Source organism: Myxine glutinosa, unplaced genomic scaffold (assembly GCF_964187855.1).
Source record: "Myxine glutinosa unplaced genomic scaffold, kmMyxGlut1.1 SCAFFOLD_2680, whole genome shotgun sequence".
NCBI lineage: Eukaryota > Metazoa > Chordata > Myxini > Myxiniformes > Myxinidae > Myxine > Myxine glutinosa.
The window spans coordinates 31,010-48,823 of NW_027618774.1; the positions used below are offsets into that span (position 1 = coordinate 31,010).

Sequence of the window (17,814 nt, forward strand, 5' to 3'; positions counted from 1 at the left end):
TTTCGCTTCGCATAAAATTATTCATTACATTCATTCATTCATTTAATGATCAATGATCATACGCTCATTCCTATGCTCATTCCTACGCTCATTCTTACGCTCATTAAACGTTCATTAAACGATTACGAAACTAAAAACGAAAAACCTTTACGAAATTACGTTCACACCGTCACATCAAACACTACCGTGAACACAAACATCGTCGCAACATTGTCACAATGAAAACATCGTCACAAACGTTACGTTACGTAATTCAAACCGTGAACACATCTAATATTGGAGAGCCCATTGCCCAAATTTGAAACACGATGGAATAATATTTACTTTTAAGATGTGGCTTTTTAGATTTAGATGTGGCTTTTATTGAAATTCTAGAAATACTGTTTAGATTTTGATGACTTGCGTGTGATATGATTTAACGGATGTTTATACAAATCGTTTAAAATAAAAAAAGCCTTCAATTTCTGATATTTTGCCTTTTCATTTGGGCCTACCAATTGAAGCCCCGCCCATAGGGCGTGTACAGTTGCTAGTGGACCTAATAAGGCAAAAGGCCCCGCCCAGAAGAGGGGGAGAAGCAGGCCACGCCCTGGGGTATGCGATTGGCCCGAAGGACGTAGGTGGGGCCAACTGGAAGGGACGTGCGGCAGTTGGCTGTCAGGGGTGAAGAAGAGTAGAGTGCGTTTTTTTGCCATCGCTTGGACAAGATTCTTGGCGTCCCTCCATGCTCACTCTGCGTCCCTGTGTCTACAATTTGTTCTCCTTTTGTCCCTATTTGTGGAACCAACTTCCACATCATCTTCAATCTCATTCTTCCCTCCAGGTCTTCAAGACTGCTGTTCACCACCATCTCATAATGTACCCAATCCAAAACCATGACCTCTTCTACCTTTGTTAACCCCTGCCGTCAATCCAAAACCACGATCTTTTCTATACCCATTAACCCCCTTTCTCCTGCAAGTTTCCAGTTTTTCCTTCCTGACCGTTTGCTTTTGTATGGATCTTGTCCATTCCATGCATGCTCGACTACCTTCATTCCTCTCCACACTCCTTATTTGTCGTCTCCCTCGATTTTGTCCTTCAACCCTGCTGTTGGTGTACCCTCTTCTTACCCCTTCTCTCTCATGTTCTTTTTGTTCTGTTGTCTTGATCCATTCTTTGTTCAAGCTCTTAACGAAACTTGACCTGCCATCGGAAGAATAACAACAAAAACCTATTCTTCTAATCTAAGTGAAGTACAAACCCCTTTTTTATTTTGGCACCAAGAATGGTCTCTGCACCAATATTTTAAAGTTAATGCTATGGTCATTCAATGTGAAGGTTTGGGCCTTGCCTCAGACTCACCTTTCTGTCTTTTGTACACTTGCCTACAGCTCCTCGGCTATCTCACATTCCCCCTGCTCCAAGTTCTCCGACTCCTCAGGCCAGTCCAGTTTCCAGCCCTGGCAGCCTCAGCTGTACCAGCTGGCACCACACAGGTTGTGCTTCTGCTTCACTGGGCCCCTTAATTAATCTCCTTTTGATTGGATGGAAACTTGACAGCTGTGCCATCATTCTGGAATGTTAATTTGTACACCATTGTGTTGATTTATGTTCATTTTATCCACAGGAGATGTACGCGGTGGGTCCTCATTGGACAGCCTGTCCGAACTGTCAGTGTCCGACGGAGGAGGAGAGGGTTACCGTCTGCAGGACCTCACGGATGTCGAGGTGCTTGCGAGGATGCAGGAAGAAAGTGAGTGTAAACGTCCGTGTGGAGTGGGACCCAGGGTTGATTGGAAGTGGGTGTGGAGATCAACTTGGGATAAGGTCGGTGTTGGAACAGCAGTTCTAGTTAATTTGCTTGCATAGTTTGCACAATACTTGTACCTAGCCCTGAAGATGACATTTTCTTCAGTCTCTTGTGCTGCTACCACCGTTTGTACAACTTTACATCCAGTGCAGATTTCCATGTAGATTTCCTGCATAATCAAATAAAAGTCGAGGGTCATCGACTTATCCAACAGTGATCTCTTTCCAGTGAAGGGGATGACTGTGAATATTGCTTTGACCGATTTGATTTTAGTGAAAGCGATTGTTTATTTATTTATTTATCTATTTGTTTGTTTGTTTATTTGTGCATTTATTTATTTATATATATATTTCTTTCTGAATGCAGTTTTCACAAGGTTTATCAGATCTGATTGATCGGCTTCAAAAAGCAAAGTTTACTGCACCAGAACTGTCTTTTTTCGGTGTTATCGTTTGGTCCCCATTTTGTTAATCATATTGTGAATCTGCTCCTGTGATCTTCTTGTCTGTCCTGATGATGATGATGATGATGACAATTCCTCAAATACAGTTTCTGTTCAACAAGGATGAGTATTGCTTGAAATCGATTTATGAGTTCGAAATACGAATCTGAGTCCGAATCACCTTATCCCCATTTGCACTCTGCTCATAAATGTTTTCTGAGTAGTTCATGAAAACCCAAATAAACACATGGTAAATGGCCTATATGGAAACCAGTGCCGTGCAGATATCGGTATTGGTAATCAGCACAGGCCAATATCGGCAATACTTTGGTATTCGGCATCGGCCGATTGGAGTTGGTGTGAGTGTCGATTACAGACAACAATCCTGTACTGTATACAACCCAAAAACCTTGAGTAACTTTCACCCTTCTTATGGTGAATTTCAATAGACAACTAAAACAAGAAATATGTCACGCAGAGAGCACGATTCTTGCGAAATCCCGAAAACAAATTTGACCTTGAAAATAATTGGTGGTTGAATAAAAAGACCAAATATCCAAATCATGTTCAAATTTTAAGTCAATCAATTGAAGATTTTAGAAATGTCACCGAAGTTGTTTGACCTTTGGCCTATGTTGACCTCAAAAGTAGTTGGTGGTTGAATTTAGTGAGCTGATATGCAAATCCTGTTCAAATTTCAAGTCGATCGGATGAAAATGAACAATTTTATTAATTTTGCTGATGTCAACCACAAAATTAATTGGTGGTCCATTTCAGTGACCTTGTGTGCAAATCCTCTTCAAATTTCAAGTATCGGATGAGAATTGATGATTTTAGAAACTTGACCGATGTTGACCTTTTGGCCCAAGTTGACCTCAAATAATTGGTTTTCGTTGTACGTTCATTATGCGCTATATGAAATGGTCATGTAGCATGTGGTAAAGTTTCAATTTCTTCCGTTAAACGGTTTTCGATGTACGCTCTAAACAAAATGCAGACACGTACGTATTCGACCGATTGATTAACCCCGCTTTTCCCTTCACGCGTGGGGTAAACATCAAAATTGTGCAGAATGCACGACTCTCTCCTTTTCTATTATGTAGTTATTCCAAAGATGTTTGAAATTGTTCCTTTATGAATGTTACCATTAATGATGGAACACGTTCAAGGTGTTTGAGACGAGCTCCTCATTGCCCGACTGGACACGGTGTGTTTCCTACTTGGTTTACAAGCGCCATATCCACGAGTCAGCTTTCATGGGAATGACACGTCCCTGGAAGTGTGTGGGTCTTGATATATTGCTCTTCTATGTACTCATATATTCGGGAATCCAGTGCTTTCCATGGGTAAACTCATTTCATTGTCAAATGTAAAAATGTTTTTTGTTTTTTTTCGTCCAAGCTGCATTTACACCTGTGAGTAAAGTTTGCTTGAATTATGTAATGCAAAGCTGAGTTGTAATATCACTAACCCTAACAACCCCTTGCTCCTCATCACCATATATTCTTTACCAGTTATGAAAAATGCCTTTGCGATGTGCTATAACATCACCATATACCGCCTTCCTCCATATTCTCCCAGGCCTTAGACAGGAAGCTAGAAGTTTGTCAAGCCACCACCGTCAAGCTGCTAGTGACACCGATTGCACGAGCCTGGATGATTCTAGCTCTTGTTGCTCACTCCAACAGCATCACACCCCTCGGTCTCCCCCTCGTATTCGACGTTCGGCCCTCGCTAGCCCCAGTGGGACTATTCCCAACCATTCCAGGCGCACCAGGCCTCCTGCGGTCACACGGTCCAACTCCCAGCGGACCGATGGAACAACTAGGCAAGGTAAGGGACGGTATACCATTGCTCAGCGATTGTGCTTCAGAGCCAGATTGTCCTCTCTTGTGCAGTATTAGGGTTGAAAAGGTTGAAAATTTTCAATGGAAAGCTACTCTTGGTCTTTTCTGAATACTGTAGCTGGGGTGTGCAGTGAGTTTGATCAACCAAAAATTGCTATCTGAGCACTTTTCAAACATTGTTTATGTGAAACAAAAAACCAACTTCCACACTCGTCAATCTCATTATTCCTTCCAGGTCTTCATGACAGCTGTTCACCATCATCTCAGGCCCCCATCCAAAACCATGATTTTTCTATCCCCTCATTAAACCAACCACCCACCCCACCCCCACAGCACTCAAATTTTCCTTCTGTATTTATCTTAGACATCCCCTGCATTCTCCCATACCCCTCGGCTTTACCTGCATATCCCTTGTTGTCTGTCTCCGGTTATTTTCTCACTTGGTCCTGCTGTTTCCCCTTCTCTTTTTGCTGTTCCCTTTATGTTGCATCCCCATCCATTCGGTGTCTGTGTGTGTGTGTGCATGTGGAGTGTGCGTGTGCACGCAGGTCTAGGTTTGCTGAAGTGTGGAGAGCTTTGGGGTTTGACATTGTGGGAGAGGTGTCTATAGCTTCCATATTGATGCATGTTTAAGAGTTCATGTACAAGCAGGATGGCCTCAAAAGATAATTAACGTTTTTTTTTTTTTTAAATTTTTTTTTTTTTTTGTATATAGGATCGAGGCTTGTGAAAGAGCTAACATTTATCACACAAAAAAAATCAAACAGACACACAAAACATATAATAAGGGTAGCGGTAGACAAGATGGGGAGAGATGAGGGAAGCACACAAACACAACATTTGAGAGCAGGGAAATCGGGAGATCTGTGGGAGGGCTTTGGGAGAGGAGGCTTGGGAAGGGGGGGAGGGGTGGGAGAAGTATAAAACACAAGGACACTGCAAGGACTTCCAGGAAGGGAGTTGGTATTTCAAAAAAGGGAATCTGGGGTGAAATTAGCGGGGGTAGAAAAGATCAAGCTTTTGGATGGGGGAAGATAACAGATGGTGGTGAACAGTTGTTTTAAAGACCTGGAGGGAGGAGTGGATTGAAGAGAGTGAGGGAGTTTGTTCCACAGGTGGGAGAAAAGAGGAGTGAAGGTGAGCAGAGAGTCTTGATTTTGGCAGTTTAACCATAACAGCATTGGAGGCAGATCTTGTGCGACCTGTAGGAACATTTGGGGGACAGAGCCCAGAGAGAGCTGGGGGACAAGGCCGGAGAGGAGTCGGTAGAAGACAGAAAGACCACCAACCTGCCTGCGGTGAGTAAGTGAAAGGCCCTCGGAGTTAGCTTCATCGCGGGAGATTCCAATGATTCTGAAAGCTTTGGTTTCAACAGCGTGAAGCCGAGCTAGGTGTGAGGCAGGAGCACCGGCCCAGAGTAGAGAACAGTATTCCATTGAGCTGCGGATGAAAGCCTTGTATGTGGTGAGGAGCTCAGGTGTGCCAAGGAAGGACTTCGCACAATGGAGGATGCCCAGTCGGCGACTGGCTTTGGAGGCCAGATTTTTCATGTGGTTTTCCCAGGAAAGATCATGGCAGATAGTGAGACCCAAAAGCTTGTGACAGAACTCCTTGGAGAGGATTATTCAGAAAGTGGATGGGAGGGTTGTCCAGTCAGTCTTTTTGGAGAGACATAGTGAGAGTGTGAGATTTGTCAGGATTGAAAGACATGTTCCACTTGTTTGACCAGTCTGTGATTTTGCCCATGTCTGCAGAGAGTGAGGAGGCTGCAGACTGCCGATCTGAGGGATGAGGAATGGAGCGGCAGAGAGGAGTCATCACCAAAGAGATAGAGAGGATTTTCGAGAGTCAGAGAGATCATTGATGAAGACCAGAAAAAGCACAGGGCCCACAACACTGCCTTGGGGAACTCCAGCCTGAACAGGAAGGGGAGATGAGAGAAACCCATTCAGGGCCACACGTTGACCGACTAGAGAGGAAGTCCGCAAGCCAAGCGTGGAGATTTCCATGGATACCATAGTAGGAGAGTTTGTTGAGCAGAGCGGGGTGCCAGACCGTATCGAAGGCACGTGATATGTCAAGGGAGACAGCTCTAATTTCCTGTTTGGCATTGAGGACCTCCATCCATTGTTGAAACAGCAGAAGCAGTATGTCCAAAGAAAAGTGACCTGGTCTGAAACCAAATTGATGATCAGAGATCAAGCCATTTGAGAAGAGGAAAGATTTGATATCTGAAGCAATGATGGATTCCATGACTTTGCTGATAATTGGGAGAAGGCTGATTGGTCTGTAGTTGCAAGGATCTGTTTTTGCACCTTTTTGTGTAAAGCCTTGGTGACGATCTTGACTTCAGATCTTGGTGACGGTGGCAGGGGTTTTCGACGGTCCACACGGTCTCCACGTTTTTCAAAGTTAAGTCTGTTCACAATTGTATTTTGTCGAAACTGTATTTATCGTTTGGTGTGTGAACTTATAGTGTCCCCCTTGGAAGTTTCTCGGTGTTTATCTTTCATAAATTAATCGTTTGTTTGCCGCGTCGCGAGCAAGGCCTTGCAGCCTCAGGCTTCCCCCGTCGAAGGTTGTTCCTTCCTTCGCTGTTTTGCTAGCTTTTTTGATTTCCCCTTCTCCACCAAGCTTCACCAAATATCTACTATTTGTCTAACGTTGTAACCCCCACACCCCCCCCCCCCCCCCAAAAAAACAAACAAAAAAAACTTTTATTTCCCTTTCTCCTCGTGTGCTTTTGCCTCTGCCCACGTGCGCTGTCTCGCCCCGCCCCCATTTTCCCCTTGCCTTCCACCTTTTGCCCTGTTCAAGTGACTCGTGGTCGTCACTCTAGGCTTCCTCTCCCCATTGGTATTTTTGTGAATATAAGATTGTTCTTCACAGTTCTGTTTAAATATGTTTCAACTATCCCCTTCAGTGTTTTATTCAGTGGTTTATTACAACACGCTGTATTTCTTCTTATTTAAAAGGCTCCTTTCAATTTCCTCTTCAACTCATTCCATTTCAAAAAAATATTCAATCTCTTATGATTCCAAATCACTCCATGCTCTAAATTCTCATTCATTCCATCCCTCCTCCCATCGTTCTTAAACGAATCGCTAACTTGAAAATCACAACAAACCCAATTTGTTTTATATGTTCATCTTTCATTAATCATCCACTTTCTAAACTCCCCCCTTGCCCCTCCCCTTCAAATCTCCCCCCCCAACCATCCCTCCCAAATTCTCCCTCCTCCCACCTCCTTCTCAAAGCTGCCTCCTCCCCACTTCCTCTCCCTCCTATGTCATACCTCCACCTCCCCCAACCTTCTACTTTCCTCTGCCCCCCCTCAAACAAACTCTCACTGTGCCTCATTCCATCACCATCAAACCTTTCGTCCTCCTCATCCTTCCCTTTCTTGTAACTCTTCTGTAATCTCTGACACACTATCAACTGCTCTTCCTACATCCCCCTCTCACCCTTCATCTGACCCTACCCCTCCCCTCCCATGTCCTGCACCCGATGCTCCCCCTCTCTCCTCACTAATGGTATGGACCTCAAACATCCGGGGCCTTCGCTCAAACCTGATTGATCTCTCCATTCAGGTTGCTTCTGAAAATCCAGACTTGATCTGCTTAACAGAAACTTTCCTCCTTCAAGATGTCTCTGATTCCTTAATATCTCTTCCTGGTTACTCCCTCCTCCGGTACGATAGACCTGATCCTCGTCCTGGTGGTGGGGTGGCTATCTTTATCAAAAACTCTCTTCCTCACTCTCCCTGCACTGCCCTCTCTCCACCCCACCCACAGGAGAACCTCTGGCTACGGCTTCCTCTCCGCTCCCACCTTTTGTTCATATGTGTTCTGTACCGTCCTCCAAACAGTGATGACTCAATTTACATTTCTCTGTCGGCCAACATGGACCAACTTCTATCAACTCATCCAAACTCTCTCTTCCTCATATGTGGCGACTTCAACTGTCATCATGCCAGCTGGCTGGGTGTGGGTTCATCTCTCACCAGCCATGGCACCTCAGCAAAGGACTTCTGCGACTCATTGGGACTGACACAATCTGTCAATTTCCCGACCCGGATCTCGGTAAATGGAGTATCTTCTCTTCTGGACTTGGTTATGACTAACTTCCCTGCAAATGTCTGCTGCTCTTCTTCTGCTCCAATCGGTTCTTCTGATCATGTGCTTGTTAAAGTGGACATCTCACTGGCCATTCTCAGAGAGCCTCCTCAGCGCCGACGAGTCTGGCATTTCACTCAGGCCGACTGGCACGGTCTGCAAGCAGCCATCAATCAACTGGACTGGTCTCCCATCTCTAATGCCTCTGACATCAATTCTTCCTGGGAATTCTTCCAAAGCAAACTGCTCTCTCTCATGCACAGATTTATCCCATCTCGTCTTCAGTTGTCTTACCCTTCCTCCCGTCCATGGTACACTGAATCTTGTGGTGAGGCAGTTGCCCTGAAACAACTTGCCTTTGCGTCTTGGAAGGCAAATCCAACTGAAGGCAATCTCAGTTCCTTCCACCAAGCTCGAAACAAGTGTGTTTCTACCCTCAGGAGTGCCAGGAAGCACTATCTCTCCACACTCAAGATTGAACTCTCAAACCTGTCTCCTTCCTCCAAATCCTGGTGGCGTCTGGTCAAATCCGTTTCTGGTGTTTGTTCCCCCTCCATCCCCTCCCTTACCTCAAATGGCTACACAGTTGACACCGCACGTGACAAAGCCGAATGCCTGAACTCTGTGTTTGCCTCAACATCTTGTGTCCCAAACCCATCTCTCTCTGTTCCCACCTTTCCCAGTCGAACCCAACTGCTCCTGGACTCTGTGTCCTTCTCTCCTGACGAGGTGGAGAAGTTTTTATCAAACCTCGACTCTGATTCTGCAACTGGACCAGATGGCGTCAACCCTCGGGTCCTAAAATCCTGCTCTGCCGCTCTATCTCACCCTCTCTCTGTTCTTTTCACCCTCTCTTTTGCTCAAGGTCATCTGCCAGCATCTTGGAAATCAGCAAACATTACCGCTTTACACAAAAAAGGTGCAAAAACAGATCCTTGCAACTACAGACCAATCAGCCTGCTCCCAATTATCAGCAAAGTAATGGAATCCATCATTGCTTCAGATATCAAATCCTTCCTCTTCTCCAATGGCTTGATCTCTGATCATCAATTTGGATTCAGACCAGGTCATTCTACTCTAGACATGTTGCTTCTGCTGTCTCAACAATGGATGGAGGTCCTCAATGCCAAACAGGAAATCAGAGCTGTCTCACTTGACATATCACGTGCCTTCGATACGGTCTGGCACCCAGCTCTGCTCACCAAACTCACCTCCTATGGTATTCAGGGAAATCTCCACTCATGGCTTGCGGATTTCCTCTCTGGTCGTAGGCAACGTGTGGCCCTGAATGGATTTCTCTCATCTTCCCTTCCTGTTCTGGCTGGAGTTCCCCAAGGTAGTGTTCTGGGCCATGTGCTATTTCTGGTCTTCATCAATGACCTCTCCGACTCTCTGGAAAATCCTCTCTATCTCTTTGCTGATGACTCCACTCTCTGCCGCTCCATTCCTCATCCCTCAGATCGGCAGTCTGCAGCCTCCTCACTCTCTGCAGACCTGGACAAAATCACAGACTGGTCAAACAAGTAGAACATGTCTTTCAATCCTGACAAATCTCACACTCTTACAATGTCTCTCCGAAAGGACCGACTGGACAACCCTCCCATCTACTTTCTCAACAATCCTCTCCAAGAAGTTCTGTCGCTCAAGCTTTTGGGTCTCACTATCTGCCATGATCTTTCTTGGGAAAACCACATTTCCAAGCTGGCCTCCAAAGCCAGTCGCCGACTGGGCATCCTCCGTCGTGCGAAGTCCTTCCTTGGCACACCTGAGCTCCTCACCACATACAAGGCTTTCATCCGCAGTTCAATGGAATACTGTTCCCCCCTCTGGGCTGATGCTCCTGCCTCACACCTTGCTCGGCTTCACGCTGTTGAGGCCAAAGCTTTCAGAATCATTGGAATCTCCTGCGATGTAGTCAACTCCGAGGGCCTTTCACTCACTCACCGCAGGCAGGTTGGTGGTCTTTCTGTCTTCTACCGACTCCTCTCCGGCCTTGCTCCCCCAGCTGTCTCTGTGCTCTGTCCCCCCAATATTCCTTCAGGTCGCACAAGATCTGCCTGCAACCCTCTTATGGTTAAACTGCCAAAGTCTAGGCTCTCTGCTCACCTTCACTCTTTCATTCCCCTTTTCTCCCACCTCTGGAACAAACTTCCCCACTCCCTTCAATCCCACTCCTCCCTCCAGGTCTTTAAAACAGCTGTTCACCACCATCTCTTATCTTCCCCCATCCAAAACCTTGATCTTTTCTACCCCCGGTAATTCACCCCAGAGTCCTTGCAGTGTTCATATGTTTTATTCCTCTCCCACTTCCCCCCAAGTCCTCCCGATGTCCCTGCTCTCAAATGTTGTGTTTGTGTCCTTCCCCCTCTCCCCATCTTGTCTGCCGCTCCCCTTGTTTTTTGTGTTTTGTGTGTCGGTTTGTCTTTTTGTGTGATTAATGTTCGCTCTTTCACGAGCCTCGATCTTGTATACAAAAAAAAAAAAAAAAAAAAAAAAGCGGTAATGTTGGTTGATTTCCAAGCTGATGGCATATGACCTTGAGCAAAAGAGAGGGTGAAGAGAACAGAGAGAGGGAGTGAAATAGCGGTGGAGCAGGATTTTAGCACCCGTTGGCTGATGCCGTCAGATCCAGTTGCAGAATCAGAGTCGAGGGTTGACAGAAACTTTTCCACCTTGTCAGGAGGAAAGGACACAGTCCCGGTACAGCTGGGTACGACTGGGTACGGTGGGTACAGAGAGGGATGGGTTTGGGACACAAGATTTAGAGGCAAACACAGAGTTGAGGCATTCAGCTTTTTCACGTGCGGAGTCAGCTGTGTAGCCGTTTGAGGTAATGGAGGGGATGGAGGTGGAACAAACACCAGAAACGGATTTGACCAGACGCCACCAGGATTTGGAAGAGGGAGACAGTTTTGAGAGTTCGGTCTTGAGAGTGGAGAGATATTGTTTCCTGGCTCTCCTGAGGGTGGACACACACTTCTTTTGGGCTTTGTGAAAGGAAATGAGATTTCCTTCGGTTGGATTTGCTTTCCAGGAGGGGAAGGCAAGTTATCAGGTTATATTTAAACATTGCACATTTAATTAACAACTAGGGCATGCCCGTACGTGGGTGCCCGTTCCTTGCCAAAAAAAAAAAAAAACGCTACCCGTACGCTCTACCCCGCCCGTACGCCCGTACGCCCGTAAACAAAAAAAAAAACGCTCTTCGCTTCCGCCCTTCGCTCTGGGAGAAATAATGCGCATAAGAAATCGAGAAATTATTATTTTCTCCGGAAGAAATCGAATTACGAACCGTAATGGCGCACGCGCTCGGCTCGGCTCGCAACAACGCGTTCTGTGATTGGCTGCGGAAGTGAAGTCTTCACTGTCCGGAAGGTCGCAAATCGCAGTTACGATGAATCGCAAATTAGTTTTAATTAGTTTTAAAACATAGTTTAATGCCAACATAGTTTGCCAACGTGAAATAAATGAATACGCTCTCAAATGTGCCGTCCGAGGCAGAGTCTGTTCGCCACGTTCGGCACACGTGATAGCTCGCTGCTCTCTGATTGGTTGAATCGTTTTTTGGACATAGCTCGGTAACTACTTGTCCGATTAATTTCAAACCTTGAAAAGGCACATCCTCGGGTCCCCAGCAATATACCTGTCAAGTTGCAAGTATATCGCACCCGTGGTTGTCGAGAAACAGCGGTCACAGACAAACAAACACACACACAGACATACACACACACACACACACACACAGAGATTAGTGGAATTATAGATAGATTTGAACATCACTCGTTTAATCAACAATTTGGACATCACGCGTTTAATTAACAATTTGAACATCACGCGTTTAATTAACAATTTGAACATCACACATTTAATTAACAATTTGAACATCATGCATTTAATCAACAATTTGAACATCACACATTTAATCAACAATTTGAACATCACGCATTTAATTAACAATTTGAACATCACGCGTTTTAATGACAATTTGAACATTCACGTGTTTAATCAACAATTTGAACATCACGTGTTTAATCAACAATTTGAGAATCACGCGTTTAATCAACAATTTGAACATCACATGTTTAATTAACAATTTGAACATCACGCATTTAACAATTTGAACGTCACACGTTTAATTAACAATTTGAACATCACGCGTTTAAACAACAATTTTAACATCACGCATTTAATCAACAATTTTAACATCACACGTTTAATTAAAAATTTGAACATCACGCATTTAATCAACAATTTGAACATCACACGTTTAATCAACAATTTTAACATCACGCGTTTAATCAACAATTCTAACATCACGTGTTTAATCAACAATTTTAACATCACGCGTTTAATTCACAATTTTAACATCACGCGTTTATTCAACAATTTTAACATCACACGTTTAATCAACAATTTGAACATCACGCATTTGATCAACAATTTTAACATCACACGTGTAATCAACAATTTTAACATCGTGCGTTTAATCGACAATTTGAACATCACGCATTTATTCAACAATTTGAACATCACGCATTTAATCAACAATTTTAACATCATGCCTTTTAATTGACAATTTGAACATCACGCGTTTAATCAACAATTTGAACATCACGCATTTAACAATTAGAACATCACACGTTTAATTAACAATTTGAACATCACGTGTTTAATCAACAATTTGAACATCACGCGTTTAATCAACAATTTTAACATCATGCCTTTTAATTGACAATTTGAACATCACGCGTTTAATCAACAATTTGAACATCACGCGTTTTAATGACAATTTGAACATCACGCGTTTAATCAACAATTTTAACAACACGCGTTTAATCAACAATTTGAACATCACGTGTTCAATCAACAATTTGAACATCATCCGTTTGTTTAATCAACAATTTGAAAAATCACATGTTTAATCAACAATTTGAACATCACGCGTTTAATCAACAATTTGAACATCACGCGTTTAATCAACAATTTGAAAATCACGCGTTTAATCAACAATTTGAACATCACGCGTTTAATCAACAATTTGAACATCACGCGTTTAATCAACAATTTGAACATCACGCGTTTAATCAACAATTTGAACATCACGCGTTTAATCAACAATTTGAACATCACGCGTTTAATCAACAATTTGAACATCACGCGTTTAATCAACAATTTGAACATCACGCGTTTAATCAACAATTTGAACATCACGCGTTTAATCAACAATTTGAACATCACGCGTTTAATCAACAATTTGAACATCACGCATTTAATCAACAATTTGAACATCACACGTTTAATCAACAATTTGAACATCACGTGCTTAATTAACAATATGAACATCACACGTTTTGATATTCAGTACAAGCCTTGGATCACTGTAACAAACAAAATATCAAAATTATAAAATAAAAATCCGGTAAGAAGGAATGATACCTGTACGATAATGGTTATCATTCAGGGAAATCTAGATTGTTGAATTGGTTGGGTAAAAGACAAGTAAATGTGAGGTGCTGATGATTGGCAGTGAAAATGAAAATCGAAATTCCATGAAGCAAGCGGCAGCCTTGGAGCGTGTCACACTGAAGGATCGATACTGGGAGAGGGAGGAGGGAGAGGAAATGGGCAGGGGTGGGGGGGTGGGGGGTGGGGTGGAATAAACACAGTACTGTGTTGGGTCGATAGAGGTAAAGCTGATAGGGTTTTTGGTTGTATTCATTGTGTGTGTACCGGTGTGTACCCCGGTTTAGAATAGGTACACCGTATCCCTGCGTGTCGTAAGAGGCGACTCAAAGGGTTTGCGTCAGGAAGGGCATCCGGCCATAAAAACATTGCCTCAAAAATAGAACCATGACAATTTGGAGAAGATTGTCATGGGGACTGCAAGGCTAACCCCCGCTCTTGCAGGGAAAATGGCCTTAAAATGCCTGTTGTTGTTGTGTTGTTGTCATAGGGGTATAAATCCTGACCCTTTGAAGCACGAATCTGGACCCTGCCCGTCCCCCTTGTGCACTCAAAAACTTTACTGGAAACATAAATTAAGTGAATATTCATCAATGATGCTAAACCATATGTGAGCACACATCGCATGCTAAAACCTGACTTCTGACTGCCCCCTCTCACTCCCCATGATTGTCACAATATTTTTCATTTTGCCAGTTTATTGTGGTGGTTTACACCCCTTCTGTGGTTTAACTCTTCATTACCACATGTCCTGTCCATAGTCCTCCTTACTTTGCTCTCACCATTGATCCTTTCCCATTTTTGTGGCATGCCACTGTCTCCCCTCCATCTCCACCGAGACCTGCGATACTTGGCTTCCTTGTGGTTATGGAGATGTTTTTATGCTCACAAGTCATTTACATTACAATGTGAATGATGTCCTTCACCGGGCTGAAGGGTGCTTTTAAGGGTTTGTTGTTTCCTGCAGAAAAGACTACTGTGAATAACAGGTCCCATATGGGACTTCCTTTACCCCATACGGCGATTGCACGTGGATCGGGTCTACCTCGTGCATCACTACGGCAACCAGCTGGTCAGAGGCAAACCTGACTGCCCCTCCCTTTTCCCTTCCCATGTTTCTTTCCTTCCTTCGTTGTCATGCCCAATCCTTCCTTTTCCTCGAACACATGGAATTTCAACTCGGGTTTCCAACATTACAAGCCAATTCGATTGGGATTACCAACAAGGCTTAAAATTTTATTCCAATTATCTGTCACAACTCTTCTTTTATCTTACTCTTTCAAATGTTTTTTCTGTCCATCGAATGCAGTTGCTGGAACGACTTCCGCTTATCGCCAGAAGTTTTCTTCAGTCTCCCAATTTAGCCAATCCCACGGCAAGGAGAGCAGTCCAGCCCCGTCCACGCACACTCCGCCCAGGAGTCGTGGAGTTGCAACCCTCGAATCGGCAGGCCGAAGTTCATTGGGTGGAAGGAGGCGATTGTCGAGCACAGACAAGGTGTCCAAGAGGTTGGTGAACAAGGCCGGAGCTTTAACTCGAATGTTTTTGTGTTGAAGATCTGCATGATTCCCTGTATGTAGATCAGATTTTAAAATGTGATTACCTCTGTCACCAAAGGTGGATGAAAGTTGGTTTCACCCCCGTCTGTTTGGCTGTGAGCAGGATATCTCAAAAAGTTATGGATGGATTTGGACTGGGTGGACAGATTGGGTGTGTGACAAGGAGTGAGGTATAGGGGAGGTGGTGTAGTTTGGGTGAGGTATAGGGGGGGTGGTGTCGTTTTGGTGAGGTTTCGGGGGGGGGGTGGTGTCGTTTGGGTGAGGTTTCAGGGGGGGGGTGGTGTAGTTTGAGTGAGGTTTCGGGGGGGGGGTGGTGTAGTTTGGGTGAGGTATAGGGGGGGTGGTGTAGTTTGGGTGAGGTATAGGGGGGGTGGTGTCGTTTGGGTGAGGTTTCGGGGAGGGGGGGAGGAGTGTAGTCTAAGTTGGATTTTTAAGGGGATGGTAGTTGTTTGGTTGAGGTGTTGGAAGGGTGAGGGTTAAATTTTGAGTGTGATGGAGACTCATAAATATTGTCCTCGCCAGCCCACCACCTTGCTCCACACGTGCATGCTCTCGTATGCTCCCCGACCATCATGCCGATGAAGCCCCTCTTATTGCTTGGGTTGTATGTTGTACTGTACTACCTATGTACTCAGGTGTATCTACACGAAACTGCACCCGATTTAGAGTTTTCCTTAATTTGGCTCTTAAATCATCCCTCCCCCATCCCTCTCCTCATTTCCCTCCAAATGATGTCTCACCACACAGTCACTGCTCTTTCTCCTCATTGTGTGTGTCACCCCCCATCCCCCTGTCATTGCAGGACTCTGCAGTTCAGCAGTGTTTCATCAGATGACAGCTGGAAGGACGGCTGCTACTGATATTTTGATGTGGACACCCGAAGTAATTGCAAATCGCACACCTGAGTTACCTGTTATTGTACTGGACATGAGGGTAACACCAAGCTTCTCCATAATTCCCTTTGTCATTCCATGCTCATTTGCACAGCTTGAGTTTCCTAATAATTTGCTTGAAACGTTTAAATTCCAGGTTTCTAATGAAAGTAATCTTGCTGCAATGGCAGATTATACTTCCTCGACTTTTCCAGTGTACTTTTATAATTTATATCGATTTTAATTTGTAACATGAAGAAACACCCAGGGTGCACCATTTTGGAGCGTTTTGAAGATGCCACTAAATGGGACCAAATGGGACCGAATCGACTGATTTGCCTGTTTATGCATGTCGGACGAGTCAAAGACTTCGGAGCTAAACTTCCTTCTGTTATGCTTGGTGATTTTAAACTGCTCATGACCATGAGGCCTCTTATTTTTAGGTTTTTTTTCTTTTTTCTTTAGGTTCTTATTTGGAGGACTATTATTGATGTTGATCTGAACGGATCTTTCCCTCTTCCTGTGCCGTTTCCCTATTCATCCTCCTCTTCATCATCCTCATCATCCTCATCCTCCTCTCCAAGATTAGTCATGAATGTTAAGTGGAAGCTGGTGTTGGTGAAAGAGCAGTTGGTACTTGTGATTAAGTTTGAGACGCTGGCGTCGCACTCCTCGACTCGTTATGAAGATGGTTGTTATTTTGGGGCCAGATTTGTGTACCCCAGATTTGGCAAATTGTGCCTCAGCTGGTGTTTGGCATTGTTTTTGAAACCCCGACCGTTAATGTTATTATTTAAGCACGCGTGATGCCCTCACCATAAGCTGCAGGTAAACTTAAACTTTTTTGCCAGTGTTTGTAAAGATGAAATGTTCATCTCGTGTCCGACGAAGTAAGCACGCTGACTGGGCACGGACGAGCCCTCCATTACCGTCGGTGTTGTCGTTGTTCACCGATTACTTCTGGTACCATGAAGCCATTCGGGACGTCGTGGAATACTTGATACATTCGTGGGGTTTTAGGATTCGGCCCAAGGTTGAGGCCTTGGTGTCTAATTTTCTTTTTAAATAATCTCCGCTCGGCGTGTGCTCGTATGTCAGAGTTGTGTTTTGCGCCGTCGGCATCGTCTTACCTTCGCCAAGCTGTGAAGGGTGACGCGTCGCGTGTCGTGCGGTGCCTGGATGTCAGGGTAAGGAAGAGATTTAATGTTGCCGTGTTAACAGGGTGTTTGATAATCGATAAACCGGTGGTGAAGCAATCAAACGTTTTAACGTCGATCTACTGAAATTTCCTTTCTAGTTTTGTGCCATACATTAGGTATTTATTTAACTTTGCTCTGAACTTGATAACATTCGTGTGCCATTCGGTATTCTTATTTGGTATTTTTCCCCCCAATATATTCATTCCTTTTTCATCCATGAAGTTTTCCTCCTTGTGACTCCAATAAACCTGCTTATCCTTGATCCGCCAATAAACCGAATGATCCCCTATCTGCTGCGCTTTACTTCTTTTTTCCTTCTTCTTTTTTTGTAGCCGGGTCGTGGAACATGTGGCGAAGTTGCATCACTTTATGTAGGACTAGGAAAAGTACCCGTCCCACCTACAACTGTGCCATTTCTGACAACTGTGCCATTTCTGACAACTGGGGCCGTTTCCGACAACTGGGGCCGTTTCCGACAACTGGGGCTCAAACTGGGGACAAAATCGCTCAAAAACTTTGATACTT

At 44.4% G+C, this 17,814-nt stretch overlaps 1 protein-coding gene across 3 annotated transcripts in view; it reads left to right on the forward strand.

The window, feature by feature from the left end:
• Window positions 1–17,578, forward strand: part of LOC137420762 (SLAIN motif-containing protein 2) — a gene marked incomplete at its 5' end in the record, with an annotated part of 43,794 nt that extends 26,216 nt beyond the window's left edge. The window contains 7 exon segments of one of the 3 annotated variants that reach the window (XM_078769476.1): window positions 1,374–1,478; window positions 1,610–1,735; window positions 3,816–4,067; window positions 14,627–14,731; window positions 14,969–15,167; window positions 16,021–16,100; window positions 16,556–17,578. In XM_078769476.1, the coding sequence (XP_078625602.1) occupies window positions 1,374–1,478; window positions 1,610–1,735; window positions 3,816–4,067; window positions 14,627–14,731; window positions 14,969–15,167; window positions 16,021–16,078 (845 nt within the window). 3 annotated transcript variants of the gene reach the window in all.
• Window positions 17,579–17,814: the final 236 nt, after the last annotated feature.